Here is a 15,223-nt window from a genome sequence, read left to right on the forward strand (position 1 = left end):
ACCAACAGTTAGAAAAAAATAGGTGACATACAAAATAGTGCTTAACAAATGCTTATTGATTAATACAAAATTTCATTACCAGTGATTTTAGAATTAGAACCTAGAATAAAGGTTCTTAATTTGCTGTCTTTGTAGTGTTTTCCTCCAATAGCTACTGATGGATTAATTTTGCTGTGTAGTTCTTATTTTTCTTAGAAGATAAATGATTATAGAAGACCACATGCTTCTTGCTCTTAAGGAGTTAAAAACATAAAAACATAATACCATGATAGATCCAGTCTTTACAGGTAAGTATTAGACTACATTTGCATATTTTTGAGACATCAAATGCCTTAGTATCAATCTTACCAGATATCCAATTCAGAGGAGTATTCTGTGGCTCCTAGCAATGCATCTGGAGGACGATACCAGAGTGTCACTACTTCCGAAGAGTATGTCTGACTGGGAATGGACTTAGCCCTAGCAAGACCTGTCAGATCATATTAGAAAACACACAGACATACACATAGAAGTAATATCTCACGTCCCATAGAAACATGGCAGTTGATTTTGTCCCAGAAGCAAACAAATCAACCAAGATTACAAATAAAAGAGCAAACACTCAAAAAATAAATCAATAGTTCTAATTTGTAGACACCTAGTTGCCTTATTTCATCAGTTTTTCTTTTAATAATATATCATTCTGGTGGTATTCTATTTTTGGATTTTCTTCAATCACCATACTTTCCCCATGAATCAAGTTATAATAGACAAAGAAAAAAAACTTAGACATATTTGAGACATAAGACATAAAGATATAGGGTCAAGAGGGGGCTCTGACACTTTAATATCTCTCTTTCTGAAAAAGAAATGCTCTATAAAGTTAAATTGAAAAATCTTAACTTAATTATTAAATTAAATTAAATTTAATGCTTAAATTTAAAAATTAGCAGACATGCCAAAAATATATATAGCCTTTACTAGAACTAGTTCTGCTACAAGACAGGTACCCAGACCTTGACATTTTGCTTAGATATACAACTATATTATTTTGGAGCAGTATAGTGAGACTTGACTTCTTTATTCTCCCTTTCTGATATGCCCAAATTACCCATGAGTTAGAATTTTAGCTCAGATTTAAGATTTTCAGTGGATGAGGGCTCCTCAACAACACTATAGTTTGGAAATCCTTCCTTCAAGCTTGATACTTTCATACATTTGGCTTGTTGCCATTATTAAAATAAAGAATATTGTCTTATTAGCCTCTAACTAGGGAACTGACACTAAAGGAGTTCCATCTTCATCTCTTTCATGCTGTATACAATTTTGATATGCTCACTAAGTAATATGTGTCCTGGGGCCCCATATTTCCAAAGGTAAGATCTAGGCAATGTATTGGATAAATAAACATGTGCACACAAAAGCATCATTGTTCATAAATAAGAATGAGACCCAGGGAAGGAGAAATTGACTCACCAAAATCAGCTAATTTGAGTTCTCCAAGATAACTGATGAGTAAGTTTTGAGGTTTCAGATCTCGGTGAAGAATGTGTTGATGGTGGATATAAGCCAGGCCCCGCAAAAGTTGAAACATGAAGAGCTGGAAAGAATAAGCTTCATACCTAAGCAGTTTTATGTTATCATGTGTTAATATCCACTCTAAATCAAAAACAGTTTTCTAAGAGAATGGTAAAATTATTCTTTGAGAGAAAAAAACTAAAATACTTTTTTAAAAAGTAGCAGAAGATCATCCATGACCAAAACCCAAAAGTAATTCTAATTTTTTGGCTTTTCCTTATTAATTTCTATTCACTTGTTAGCATTTATTATGCTTGACTAAATGGAAGGCTTTGCATTATAAGTCAGGGATACAAAAATACATATGGTATAAGCATTGCTCTCAAGAAGCTTAAATTTTAATGAGAGAGGAGGAGTCAAAGGATGGATGTACAAATAGCTATGTTACATGGAAAAAGATAATCTGTGAAAAAAAAAGAGATTTGGACAGTATTATTTTCTCATTTGAGGAAGGTGAGTCTCATCACTTTTATGTAATGGAGTAAAAGGATAGTTATGGAAGAATTCATAGAAGAGGTGGCATCTTTGTTGGGAAATCATTTATTAATATAACTTTTGGTCAGCCTAAATGATTTATGAAGTTCCTCCCAACTCAGAGATTTTGCAGTTCTGACCATGGACTGGCAGAAAGGGAAATTCTGGACTCGATTTTGGACTTAGGAATAAGTAAGTAATCAAAGATAGGAGACTGAGGTGAACACAATGAGCTAAGTCTAGAAAGAGAAAATAGAGGCAGATTGTAGAACGCTTGGTTTTCAAAACATTTTACAGGCAGTTTGTTCTTTGCTCAGCAGGCATATGTAAGTCACTAAAAGTTTTTGAGTAGAAGGGTGCGTAAGATCATAGCTGTGCATTAGAGATATTACTTAGATGCTGACATGAAGGATGAGTTGGAAAGGAAAGGACTAGAGAAAAGAGGACCAGATAAAAGTGTATTATTAAAGGTGAGAAGAGGCAGGGGTTGCAGGAACTGAGAGAAGAGACAAGGATAAATATGAAACATTGTAAAAATAGAAGCAACAAGATAGAACTCCTATGTAATAAGCCTGGGAGATTGGGAAGATGATGCTGACATTATCAGAAACAGAAAGTTGAGGAAGGGGCAGACTTAGCTCCTTAATAAGGAGCTAATTTTAAAATTTTCAGTTTAACTTCTGTATGTCATCACTTTTCTAAAGAAAAGCATCACCTGAAAAATCCAGAGAAGCAGGACTTTCCAAGTATTGTATTAAGCTTGAATGTTAATCTGGAAATTTTTCTCCAGAGTTTAAATTTTAATGTTTTTCAGATATCTTTAAAACAACAGACTATGGGCTGAGAAAAACGTGGTCAAATATAGTCTGGGAACTAGGGTCAGTTATCTTTTTGTCTATTTTTTTAAACAATTCTAAATTCATATTTCAAAACACAGATGATGGATTTAAAAGAAAAGAAAACTCAAAAGAAAAGGAGACATTGTGGGGGGATAAAATGAGACATACAAAAAAAAAAAAAAGGAATGAAGAGGGGGAAAGGAGAAAAGAGATCATTTCCATACCAAACTGAGAAATGTTTCATGTGGTTATTGAGCCTGGGAATTAGAAAAGTTATCAGCTTCCAATCGGTTTTCCACAAGTACAGAAGCCAATGAGGGGAAAAAACATATAATATCCTAAGTGTCTTTTGCTATTTTTTCCAATGCCACTGGCAATGGAGAATTTAAAAACTAACACTGGTGTTTAAGGAGATTATGCCAGCCCAGAACATGTTCCTACAGCTCTGAAAAGAAAGTGCCAGCTCTCGCATTCCTGGTGACATGGAGACAGTGGCAGAATTGAATGGATGAATCAATTTTTCCATCCTATCAGGGGATCTAGGCATCTCAGAGACATGCCAAGTCCAGTGCTCAGCTGTCAGTAGTATGTAAGACTTTGAAACCAAAATTAATGAGTAGAATGCCCTGACCCAGAAGCAAGAACCAAAAATGTATAAGCCACTGGACATGCTATATGCTTTGGGAAAAACACTTAAGTTACCTACTATAGGTTACCTGACAGAGAAATGGTTATCTTATAGCAGGTTTGTTGGTTTTTCATATTTACATAATATTCAGGCCTGTGAAAACCCCCTTGTTCTCTCTCTCCCCATGTCAGATTACCACTAATTCCATGTTCTTTGCCAATGCCTGGTTTGCAATATAAAGAATAATGGGATGTGTAAAGATGGACCAGAAGTGAATTAAAAGTTTAACTATAAGTATCAAAAATATAAATGACTATGAAAAGGGTAATGAAAAGAAGCTACAGAAGAAAAGGTAAAAAGGAGGATAGCAGAGAAACATGCTTCAATGTAAAACAGTTCACTGTGAAAGGAAGAAAGAAAAACGAATGGATGGGATAAGGAAGAGGGCAAAGTAAGAAAGAAGGAAAGAAATAATCAACCTATTTATTAAGAATTTACTATATGTTAGCCAAGAATAGTGCTTAGCATTAGGGATGCAAAAAAAAAAAAGACAAAATTTTGGTCTCTCTCTCAAAGAACTCTGTCCTAATAAGAGAAACAATCTTTACACCACTATGGACATATAAGACATAGAGAGTGTAAATAAGAGGCACTTTCAAATGAAATGGGGGAGCAGGGAGCCAGATTAGGAAATGCTTCTTACACAAAGTGGGAATTAAGATGAGACATGACAGAAGCCAAGGAATCCAGGAGGCAGAGTAGGAAAGGTTAAGAAAAGAAGGACAGAGTAGAGAAAGAGAAAGAATAAAGGGAAAGGGGAACAAACCATAGAATGGACCCATAGTATAGTTCCTGGCCCAGCCCTTCTTCATTTTCTATTTGGAACATAGACTATGAATGCTAACAATTAATATTTCTTATTCCAGCATTTTCAATCTCTTCTTTTCTGATTCTTTTCACTTCTGCCCATAACCTTCCCTCTAATATGTTACTTCCTCTTTCCTTGCTAGTGTAGACAGAGGGCTATGTACTATCTGTCATCACATTTTTAGCCCATATTCTTGCCTTATTCCTCTGCAATCTAGCTTCTGTCCTTACCATTCTACTGAAATTGCTCTCTTAAACATCACCAATAAATTCAGTCACCAAGACAAAAGCCTTTCTACTGAAATTATTCCTTCAACTATTAACAAAATCACCAAATCCAAAAGCCTTTCTTGAACTTTTGACACCATTTTTGGTCACTGGTCTTTTCCCTCCTCCAGTGCATTTTATACATTAGTGCGAGATAAATCTTCCAAAAGCAGGTCTATGATCATGTCACTGAAAAACAAAATGAAGCTAAATACCTTCACAACCCCCTGTTTTCTATAACACAAAGTAAAAAGTTCTTAGTTGGCAGTCCAGTCCCTTTCTAATCCAATGCCACCCCAATACTCTAGTATTATCTCCCATTGCCTATTTTATATTTGTTCTATTTTGGTTTAAATTGGGTAAGGATAACAGTGAACTCTGCTCTTTTGTTTGGTTTCATGAGAATTGACATGACCTGTTTTGAGAATGAGAATGCATTTCAAAATTCTTCTCTTTCTAAGAAACCTGTTATCTAAAGTACTCACCTTGACATTGTGAGGATGAAGACCTCCTGGATGTTGAGACATATATTGGGCCAAGTCAGTATGCTAAATGAAATAATGGGAGCAGGAAGAAGGAAAGGATCCAAAGAAAAATAAAGTTAGAATACACAACTATCAGTTTTTAGGCAGGTAGCAGACAACCTTCAGAATATATTCTGAGAAATCAAATGCTGTGGAAATTTGAAGACAAACTGGTTAATAACAAAAATTATTTTCTGATAAAGATTTCATTTCCAAGATACATATGGAACTGATTCAACTTCATAAGCCATTCCCCAATAGACAAATGGTTAAAGGGTATGAACAGGCACTTTTCAGAGGAAATGCAAGTTATCAACAATAATATACAGCCCAAAGAGTAGAATAATGGGAGTATTGCAGGGTGCTTCCCTGCAATTACCCCCCCCCCAATCTTCCAAACAGATCTAGAAAATGTACCAGACCAATTCATAATGGGAAAATCCAGAAAAAAATCACAGTGAATCCTTTGTCCTGCTCAATTTAACACAGTAAGACAGGTAGGAAGGTCTGTGGACACTGAAGATTGGGATTGGACAAGGCACACATTCAGAAACAGGCTATACATCAGGGCAAGAGGAGATACTGTGACAGTGACAATTGCCAACTGGCAGTTCTGTTGACCACAACCTAGTTCTGGATTACAGATCCAGGGCAGAGTGAGGAGATATACAGAGGGCTGATATTCCCTTGAAGGGAGATCTTGGATGGAAAAAGATAGCCCTTTAGAAGCTAGTGACAACAGTTTATTTCAGCCCCCAAAACAGAGCTGTATCTCAATTCTATCATCTAGCTCAGTCTGTAGAGAGGGAAGTCCAGACAATGCAGGAATTCCAGACCAAAGGGACTTCTATATCTAAACCAACAAAGGTTCCCAGCTAACTGATAGAGGAGGAATCCAGTGCCAGTTCACTCTTGTACAAACCCAAACACAGGTCAGAAACTTGCAGAGTTTAGACAAGGGGTCAGTAAGTAGACTTTTTCCTGGATCAGACTAGTTAGGGAACACTGAAAGCTTGCAGGTATTCAGCCTTTCCCTGAGATCCTGCAATAACATTCAATACCGAGGAAAGTAGCAATAGGACCAACCCAGCCCTTGCCTCTACAATTGGCATATATCTTTGCCCTAATATAAAATTCCAAATCAGGAAGTAGTTTGGAAGAATGGACAAATGAAAAAAAATACATTTTACCATAATGAGCTATTTTGGTGGCAAGGAAGTTTAGGACACAAATCTAGAAGAAAAAAAAATCCCTAAATATCTATAAGCAAGACCTAAGAGGAAAATATACCTTGGGCACAAATTCAACTAAAATTTTTGGGAGAAAGGAAACAAGAACTTTTTTTAAAGTTAAAAAAATTTTTTTTAATTCAAAAAATGTGCTTATAAGTGAAATGAGAGCACCTGAGGAAGAAAACTAAAAAGAAATTAGAACTCTGAAAGAAAGAATTGGAAAGTGGATTAATAACTTGGCTCAAGAGTTACCAAATCTTGTCCAAGCAATAAGCATAAAAATTAGAATGGACAAATAGAAGCCATTAATTTCATAAGGCAATAAGAAATATTAAAACAAAGTCAAAGGCTAAAAAAAATAGAAGAAAATGTATTATGTCTTATAGTAAAAACTACCAAGCTGGAAAACAGATTGAGAAAAAAAAAATTTAAGAATCATTGTACTTGCAGAATACCATAATAAAAATATGAGCCTGGATATCATATTTCAAGAAATATTAAAATGTCCATATTTCTTAGAATTAGAGAGCAAATTGGAAATAGAACCATCAATCACCTCCTGAAAGAAATCCCAAAATTAAAACTCCCAGGAAAGTCATAGCCAAAATCTGAGCTTCTAGATCAAGGAAAAAATGTTGTACATAGCCAGAAAAAATTCAAATACTGAGGAACCACAGTCAGAGTCATATAAGATTTAGCCCCCCTATAAAGTACCAAAAAACTTAGAATATGTTGTTCCAGAAGGCAAAGAATATGGGCTTACAGCCAAGAATAACTTATCCAACAAAACTTAATATAATGTTGTAGGGGGAAAAATGGATCTTTAATGAAACAGAGGGCTTCAAAACATTACAGAAAGACCAGATCCACAGAGACTTTTGATTTTCAAACACAAAAATGAAGAGAAACAGGGGCAACTAGATGGTACATTGGATAGTGCACCAGCCCTAGAGTCAGGAGAATCTGAATTCAAATGCAGTCTCAGAAACCTAACACTTATTAGCTGTGTGACCCTAGGCAAGTCACTTAGTCTTAACTGCCTTTGGGGGAAAAAAGTAAAAAGAAACATAAAAAGGTATAAACATGAATATACAATGTTAAAGGACTAAATCAGTGCTTATATTCAAATATGGAGAGATGATAAATATCTCCTCTGAACCTTATTATCATCAAAGTTCATAGAAAAAATCCAATTAGATAAGGCCTAGGAATTGTTCTGTCTTGGTGATCTTAATAAAAGAGTGGAAAGAAAGGGGAAGAGGAATATACTGCAAGAGAAAGGAAAGGAAGATTAGGAGAAATTATCGAAGATAACAAGAATATGAAAGTTGATATCTACAAAAACAAGAACTAAGGAAGAGGTTGTTCACGACTGACATTTGAACTTCACTCTCTTGCAAACTAGTCAGAAAAAGGGAGACTACACACATGTCACACACACACACACACACACACACACTCAGTTCTTTATAGAATTTCATTTCCTTTAATAGGAAATAGGAAGGAAAGAGGAAGAGACAAGGAAGAATTAGAGGGAGTATACATTAAGGGAAGATTATTCCTAACCAAAAGAACCTCTAACAATGTGCAAAAAAAAATTATAGCTCTTTTTGAGGTCTCAAAGAATGGGAATTACAGCTAGGAGCTCATAAAATGAAGAATAGAGAATGGATAAATAAATTATGATAGATAATTGTGGAAATATGTATAGAAAAATTGCACATATTTAACATATTGGATTACTTGCTGTCTAGGGGAGAGTTGGAGGGAAGGGAGAGAGAAAAAATTGGAACATGGGGTTTTACAAATGTAAATGTTGAAAACAATCTTTGTATATATTTTGAAAATTAAAAAAACCCTACTATTTAAATAAATAAATTATGATATATAAATGTGATGGGATACTATTGTGCTGAATTCTTATTAGCATAATGACCAATTAGTATTTTACCAATTATATCTAAAGAAAAATTTCAACATTCATTTTTATAAGATTTTGAGTTCCAATCTTTTCTCCTTACCCTCTCTCTTCCCCAAGACAGCACTAATCTGATAAGGGTTATATATGTCTAATCATGGTAAACATATTTCCATGTTATTAACAAAGAATCAGAATTAAGGATAAAAATTACAAGAAAGAAAAAACAAAAAACAAGTGAAAATAGTATGGTTCAATATGCATTCAGACTCCATAGTTCTTTCTCTGGATATTTTCAGCATTTTCTATCAAAAGTTACTTGGGATTGTTTTGGATCATTGCATTGCTGAGAAAAGCTAAGTATATCATGTTATCATCACACAATATTGCTATTATCATGTACAATATTCTCCTAGTTCAGATTACTTCACTCAGCATCAGTTCATGTAAGTCTTTTCAGGTTTTCTCTGTAATTTGCCTGCTTATCATTTCTTGTAACACAAAAGTATTTCATTACATTTATATACCACAACTTGTTCAATCATTTCCCAATTGATGGGTATCCCTCAATGTCTAATTCTTTGCCATCACAAAAAGAGTTGCTACAAACATTTTTTGCACATGGGGTCCTTTTTTCTTTTTTATGATTTCTTTAGAATAGTGACTTAGCAGTAGTATTGCTGGTTCAAAGGATGTACTCAGTTCTGTAGCCCTTTAGGCATAATTCCAAGTTGCTCTTCAGAATGGTTGGATCAGTTCACAATTCTACCAACAATTCATTAATGTCCCAATTTTCCTACAACTCCAATATTTATAATTTTCCTTTTGTATCATATTAGCCAACCTGATAAGTATGAGATGGTACCTCAGAGTTGTTTTAATTTGCATATTCTTAACCTTTGACATTTATCTATTGGGAAATTATTTGCATTTTTATAAATTTGACTAAATTCTCTATATATTTGAGAAATGAGGCCTTTAATCAGAAATACTGACTATAAAAATTGTTTCCCAGCTTTCTGCTTTCCTTCTAACTTTGGTGATCTTGGTTTTGTTTGCGCAAAAACTTTTAAAATGTAAGTAATCAAAATTATCCATTTTGCATTTCATAATGTTCTCTATCTCATGTTTGATCATGAATTTTTCCCTTCTCCATAGTTCTGACAGGCAAACTATTCCTTGTTTTTCTAATTTGTTTATACTATCATACTCTATTTCTAAATAATGTCATTTTGACTTTGTCTTGGTATGATATGTGAAATGCTGGTCTATGTTTAGTTTCTGCCATATTATTTTTCAGTTTTCCCAGAAGTTTTTGTCAACTAGCAAGTTCTTAACTCCATACATTGGAGTTTTGGAGTTTATCAAACATATAAATATAGTAATTTACTACCATGAAATATGTATCTATTCTGTTCCACTGATCTATCATTCTGTTTCTTAGCCATAACCAAATAGTTTTGAAGATTACTGCTTTATAATATAGTTTTAGATTTGGCATAGATAGGTTACCTTCATTTGCATTTTTTCCATTAATTCCCTTGATATCCTTGACCTTTTATTCTTCCAGATGAATTTTGCTATTATTTTTTCTAGTTATATAAAATAATTTTTAACAATTTGATTGGTATGGCACTAAATAAGCAAGCTAATTTAGGTAAATTGCCATTTTTATTATATTATCTTGTCCTATTCATGAACAATTGATATTTTTCCAGTTGTTTATATATGACTTTGTGTGAAAAGTGTTTTGTAATTGTGTTCTTATAGTTCCTGGGTTTATCCTGGCAGGTAGACTCCCAAATATTGTATATTATCTACACTTACTTTAAGTGAAATTTTTCTCTCTCTTGTTTTTAGGCTTTATTGTTAATATATAGAAATGCTGATCCTATGTGGTTTTATTTTACATCTCACAATTTTGCTAAAGTTATTAATTGTTTCAAGTAGTTTTTTAGTTAATGCTTTAAGATTCTCTAAGTGTACCATCATATCATCTGCAAAGGGTAATAGTTTCATTTTCTCATTGCCTATTCTTATTCCTTCAATTTCTTTTTCTTGTTTTTATTGCTAAAGCTAACATTACTAGTATAATATTGAATAATAGTAGTGATGATAGGCATCCTTATTTGATCCCTGATCTTATTAAGATATCTTCTAGCTTATCCTTATTATAATGCTTGCCAATGGTTTTATTTTTTTTAATAACTTTTTATTGACAGAACCCATGCTAGGGTAATTTTTTACAGCATTGTCCCTTGCACTCACTTCTGTTCTGATTTTTCCTCTTCCTCCCTCCACCCCCTCCCCCAGATTTGCTAATGGTTTTAGATAGATATGCAATAGCATATTATTTTAAAGAAAATTTAATTTATTCCTAGATCTCCAATGTGTTTAATAGGATGGGTGCTGCATTTTGGCAGAAGTTTTTCCTGTATCTATGATGGAATTATATGATTTCTGTAAATTTTGTAATTGATATGGTCAATTATGCTGACAGTTTTCCTTTGAATCAGCTTTGAATTCCTGGTAAAAAATCCCACTTTGCGATAATGCATTATCCTTTTAATAAATTGCTATAATCTCTTTGTTGATATTTTACTTGAAATTTTACATAAATATTCATTAGGGAAATTGGTCCATACTTTTCTTTCTGTTTTGGTTCTTCCTGGTTTAAGTATCAGCACCATATTTGTAATATAAAAGGAATTTGGTAGGATTTCTTCTTCACCTATTTTTCCAAATTGAAATTAATTATTCTTTAAATGTTTAGTAGAATTCACTTGTAAATTTATCTGACCCTGGAGATTCTTTCTTAGGGAGTTCATTGATGATTTGATCATTTTCTTTTTCTAAAATAGGATTAAGTATTTTATTTCCTCCTCTGTTAACCTGGGTAATCTATATTTTTGAACACATTCACCCATTTCATTTAGATTGTCATAGTTGTTGGCATAATATTAGGCAAAATAGTTCCTAATTATGCTTTAATTTCCTCTTCATTGGTGATAAATTTACCTTTTTCATATTTGATACTGGTAGTTTGGTTTTCTTTTTTCTTTTTTTAAAAATCAAATTAATCAAAAGTTTATTTTATTGGCCTTTTACAAAACCAGCTATTAGTTTTATTTATTAGTTCAATACTTTTATTATTTTAATTTTATTAATCTCTTGTTTAATTTTCATAATTTCTAATTTGGTATTTAATTGGGAATTTTAAATTTCTTTTGTTTCTTTAGCTTTTTCTGTTTTTTTTAATTGCATGCAAAATTCATTGATCTTCTCTTTACTTTATTCATGTAAGCATTTAAAGATATAAAATTTCCATTAAGAATTTCTTTGGCTACATCTCGTCAATTTTGGTATGTTATCTCATTATTTTCATTCTCTTTGATGAAATTGTTGATTGTTTCTATTAATTGTTGTTTGAGTCACTCATTCTTTAGGTTTACAGTATTTATCTTCCAATTAATTTTTAGTCTAACTTTCTATGCCCTTTTATCACACATAATTTGTTACATCATGCTCTGAAAAGGATGCATTTAATAGTTCAGCCTTTCTGCATTTGATTGTGATGCATTTATGTCCTAATAAATTATCAATTTGGGGGTAGGTGCTATTTATCTATGTATAAATTCCTTTCTATCCCTATGCAATTTTCTTCAGAAGTCTATCATGTGTAATTTTTCTAAAAGTCTATTTACCTCCTTAATCTCTTTCTAATTTATTTTGTGGTTAGATTTATCTAGTTCTGAGAGAAGGAGGTTGAGGTCACCCACTAGTATAGTTTACTGTCTATTTTTTCCTGTAACTTACTTAATCCTTGATGCATATATGTTTAGTATTGATATTACTTCAATGTAATTTCCTTCTTCATCTCTTTTAATTAGATCTATTTTTGCTTTTGTTTTATGTGAGATCAGGATTGTCACTCTTGCCTTTTTTTTTTAACTTCAGCTGAAGTGTAATATATTCTGCTCTTGCCTTTTACCTTTACTTTGTTTGTGTCTCTGCTTCAAATGTGTTTCTTGTTAATAATATATTGTAGGATTCTGGTTTTTAACTTATTCTTCTTTCTGCTTCTGTTTTATAGAAAAGTTCATCCCATTCATATTCATGGTTATGATTACTGTGTATTTCTTTTTTGTATTCTATTTTTGTCCCTGTTTATACTTTTCTCTTTCCTTTCATCCTGTCCCTTCTTACCAGCATTTTGCTTTCTGATCACTGCCTCCCTCAATCTGTTCTCCCTTCTATCAACTCCCCCTAATTTTTCTTTTCCCATTCCTCTCCCTTCTATTTTGTCTTTTTCTTTCCCCTTTCCTCTCTTACTTCTTTATAGGGTTAGATAAATTTCATACCTAATTGAGTCTGTATGTTATTCCTTCTTTGAGCCAAATCCAATGAAAGTAAGGTTCAAATAATGTTCACCCCCCTTCCCTTTTTTCCCTTTACTGTAATAGATTTTTTTACACCTTGTCATGTGATGTAACTTACACTATTCTGTCTCTCCCTTTCCCCTTATCCCAATACAATCCTTTTTTCATACCTCATTATTTTTAATATTAGATCGGTCATCTTTTACCCATATGCTCTGCCTATGTATACTCCTTCTAATTACCCTAATAGAGATACAATTCTCAAGCACTACAAGTTCCATTTTCCAGAGTAGGGATGTAAACCATTTAATTTTATTGAATAACATGTTTTTCTTTCCTTTCCTGCTTCTTTCCTTTTTGTGCTTCTCTTAAGTCTTGTATTTGAAGATTGAATTTTCTGCTGGTTAGCTTTGGGGTTTTAATTAGGAAAGTTTCAAGGTCCTCTTTTTCATTGAATATCCATCTTTTCTCCTAAAAGATTATACTCAATTTTGCTGGGTAGTTGATTTTTAGTTGTAAACCAAGCTTCTTTGCCTTCTGGAATATCATCTATCAAGTCCTTTGATACTTTAATATAAATTCTATTAAGTTCTTTGTAATCCTAACTGTAACTCCTTGATATTTGAACTATTTTGACTCCTTGACCTGATAATTTTGAAATTTGGATAAATGTTACTTGGAGTTTTCATTTTGGGATCTTTTTCAGGAAGTAAATGATGAATTCTTTCAATGTCTATTTTATCCTCTAGTTCTAGGATATCAAGGCAGTTTTCCTTGATAATTTCTTGAAGGATAATGTCCAGGCTCTTTCCTTTTATCATGGCTTTCAGATACTTCAATAATTTTTAAATTATCTTTCCTCAAACTATTTTCCAGGTCAGTTGTTTTTCCAATGAGGCATTTTATATTTTTTCTATTTTTCATTCTTTTGATTTTATTTGATTCTTTTTTTTAATACTAGCATTTTTTCAGATACATGCAAAGATAATTTTCAACATTGACCTTTGTAAAATTTTGTGTTCCAATTTTTTCTTCCTCCCTTTCCCTTTCCCATGATAGCAAGCAATCCAATATAAGTTAAACATATAATTTTTCTAAACACATTTCCATATTCACCAAGTTCTATAAGAAAAATCAGATCAAAAGGAAAAAAAAAACAAGTTAACAAACAATAACAACAATAACAAATGTGAAAATACTATGTTTTGATCTACATCAATCTCCATATTCATCATGCTGCACAAGAAAAATCAATCAGTTATGGAATATTATTGTTCTGTAAGAAATGACTAGTAGGATGAATACAGAGAGGCTTGAAGAAACTTACATGAACTGATGCTGAGTGAAATGAGCAGAAACAGGAGATTGTTATACACTTTAACAACAATACTATATGAGGATCAATTCTGATGGAAGTGGATATCTTCAGCAATGAGAATATCTAATTCAGTTCCAATTGATCAGTGATGAACGGAACTAGCTACACCCAGAGAAAGAACACTGGGACATGAATGTGGACTGCTTGCATTTTTGTTTTTATTCCCAGGTTATTTTTACCTTTCTAAATCTGATTTTTCTTGTGCAACAAGAGAACTGTATAAATATGTACACATATATTATATTTAAAATATACTTTGATATGTTTAACATGTATGAGACTGCCTGCCATCTAGGGAAGGGGGTGAAGGGAAGGAAGGGAAAAGTTGGAACAGAAGTGATTGTAAGGGACAATGTTGAAAAATTACCCATGCATATGTTCTGTCAATAAAAAGCTATATTTAAAAAAAAAAAAAAAGAAAGGAAGGAAGACAAAAAAAGAAAGAAAAATCAGATCAAAAGGAAAAAAAAACAAGTAAACAAACAATCACAACAACAACAAAGGTGAAAATACTATGTTTTGATCTACAGTCAATTTCCATAGTTCTCTCTGGATGGCTCTTTCCATTACAAGTCTAATGGAATTGTATTGAATCATCTCATTGTTGAAAACAGCCAGATACATCACAGTTGATTGTCATATAATTTTGTTGTTGCTGTGTACAATATTCTCTTGGCTCTACTCACTTCACTTAGCATCAGCTCATGTAAGTCTTTCCAGGCTTTTCTGAAATCAATCTGTTCATATTTGACTGATTCTTGATGTCTCATAGAGTCATTAGCTTCTATTTGCCCAATTCAAATTTTTATAGGAATCAATTTCTTCAGTTAGCTTTTGTACCTCCTTTTCCATTTGGCCCAGCATTCTATCTGTGACACCTAGCTTACATTTTTTGGGGGGAAAAAAAGGTGAAAGAGGAGATTCTTTGCCTCAGTTGCTACCTAGTCTTAATCACTTAATCACTGAATGGATACAGCTTCAGTCAAACTGAGACCTGTTGAAGACGTTAGCTCAAAAAGATTAAGGTCTCCTATTGCATCTAGTTATACTGATCTATATGTGGCCACAGATCCCAGATAGTTCTAGAGGGGAAAGTGAGACACCTATACCAATACTCCTTCACTTAAATCCAATTCATTTGCATGTGATGGCATCACCTC

The 15,223-nt window shown here is 32.9% G+C and overlaps 1 protein-coding gene across 1 annotated transcript in view; it reads right to left on the reverse strand.

Annotated features, from left to right (window-relative positions):
- CDK15 (cyclin dependent kinase 15) overlaps positions 1 to 15,223 on the reverse strand; it is a 136,347-nt gene that overhangs the window by 99,967 nt on the left and 21,157 nt on the right. Inside the window, exons 6-8 of the mRNA XM_051983770.1 lie at positions 5,118 to 5,180; positions 1,456 to 1,579; positions 349 to 469 (exon numbers count right to left, since the gene is read on the reverse strand). Of these exons, the coding sequence (XP_051839730.1) occupies positions 349 to 469; positions 1,456 to 1,579; positions 5,118 to 5,180 (308 nt within the window). The remainder of the gene's footprint in view (positions 1 to 348; positions 470 to 1,455; positions 1,580 to 5,117; positions 5,181 to 15,223) is intronic.

Source organism: Antechinus flavipes, chromosome 3, assembly GCF_016432865.1.
Source record: "Antechinus flavipes isolate AdamAnt ecotype Samford, QLD, Australia chromosome 3, AdamAnt_v2, whole genome shotgun sequence".
Classification (NCBI taxonomy): domain Eukaryota; kingdom Metazoa; phylum Chordata; class Mammalia; order Dasyuromorphia; family Dasyuridae; genus Antechinus; species Antechinus flavipes.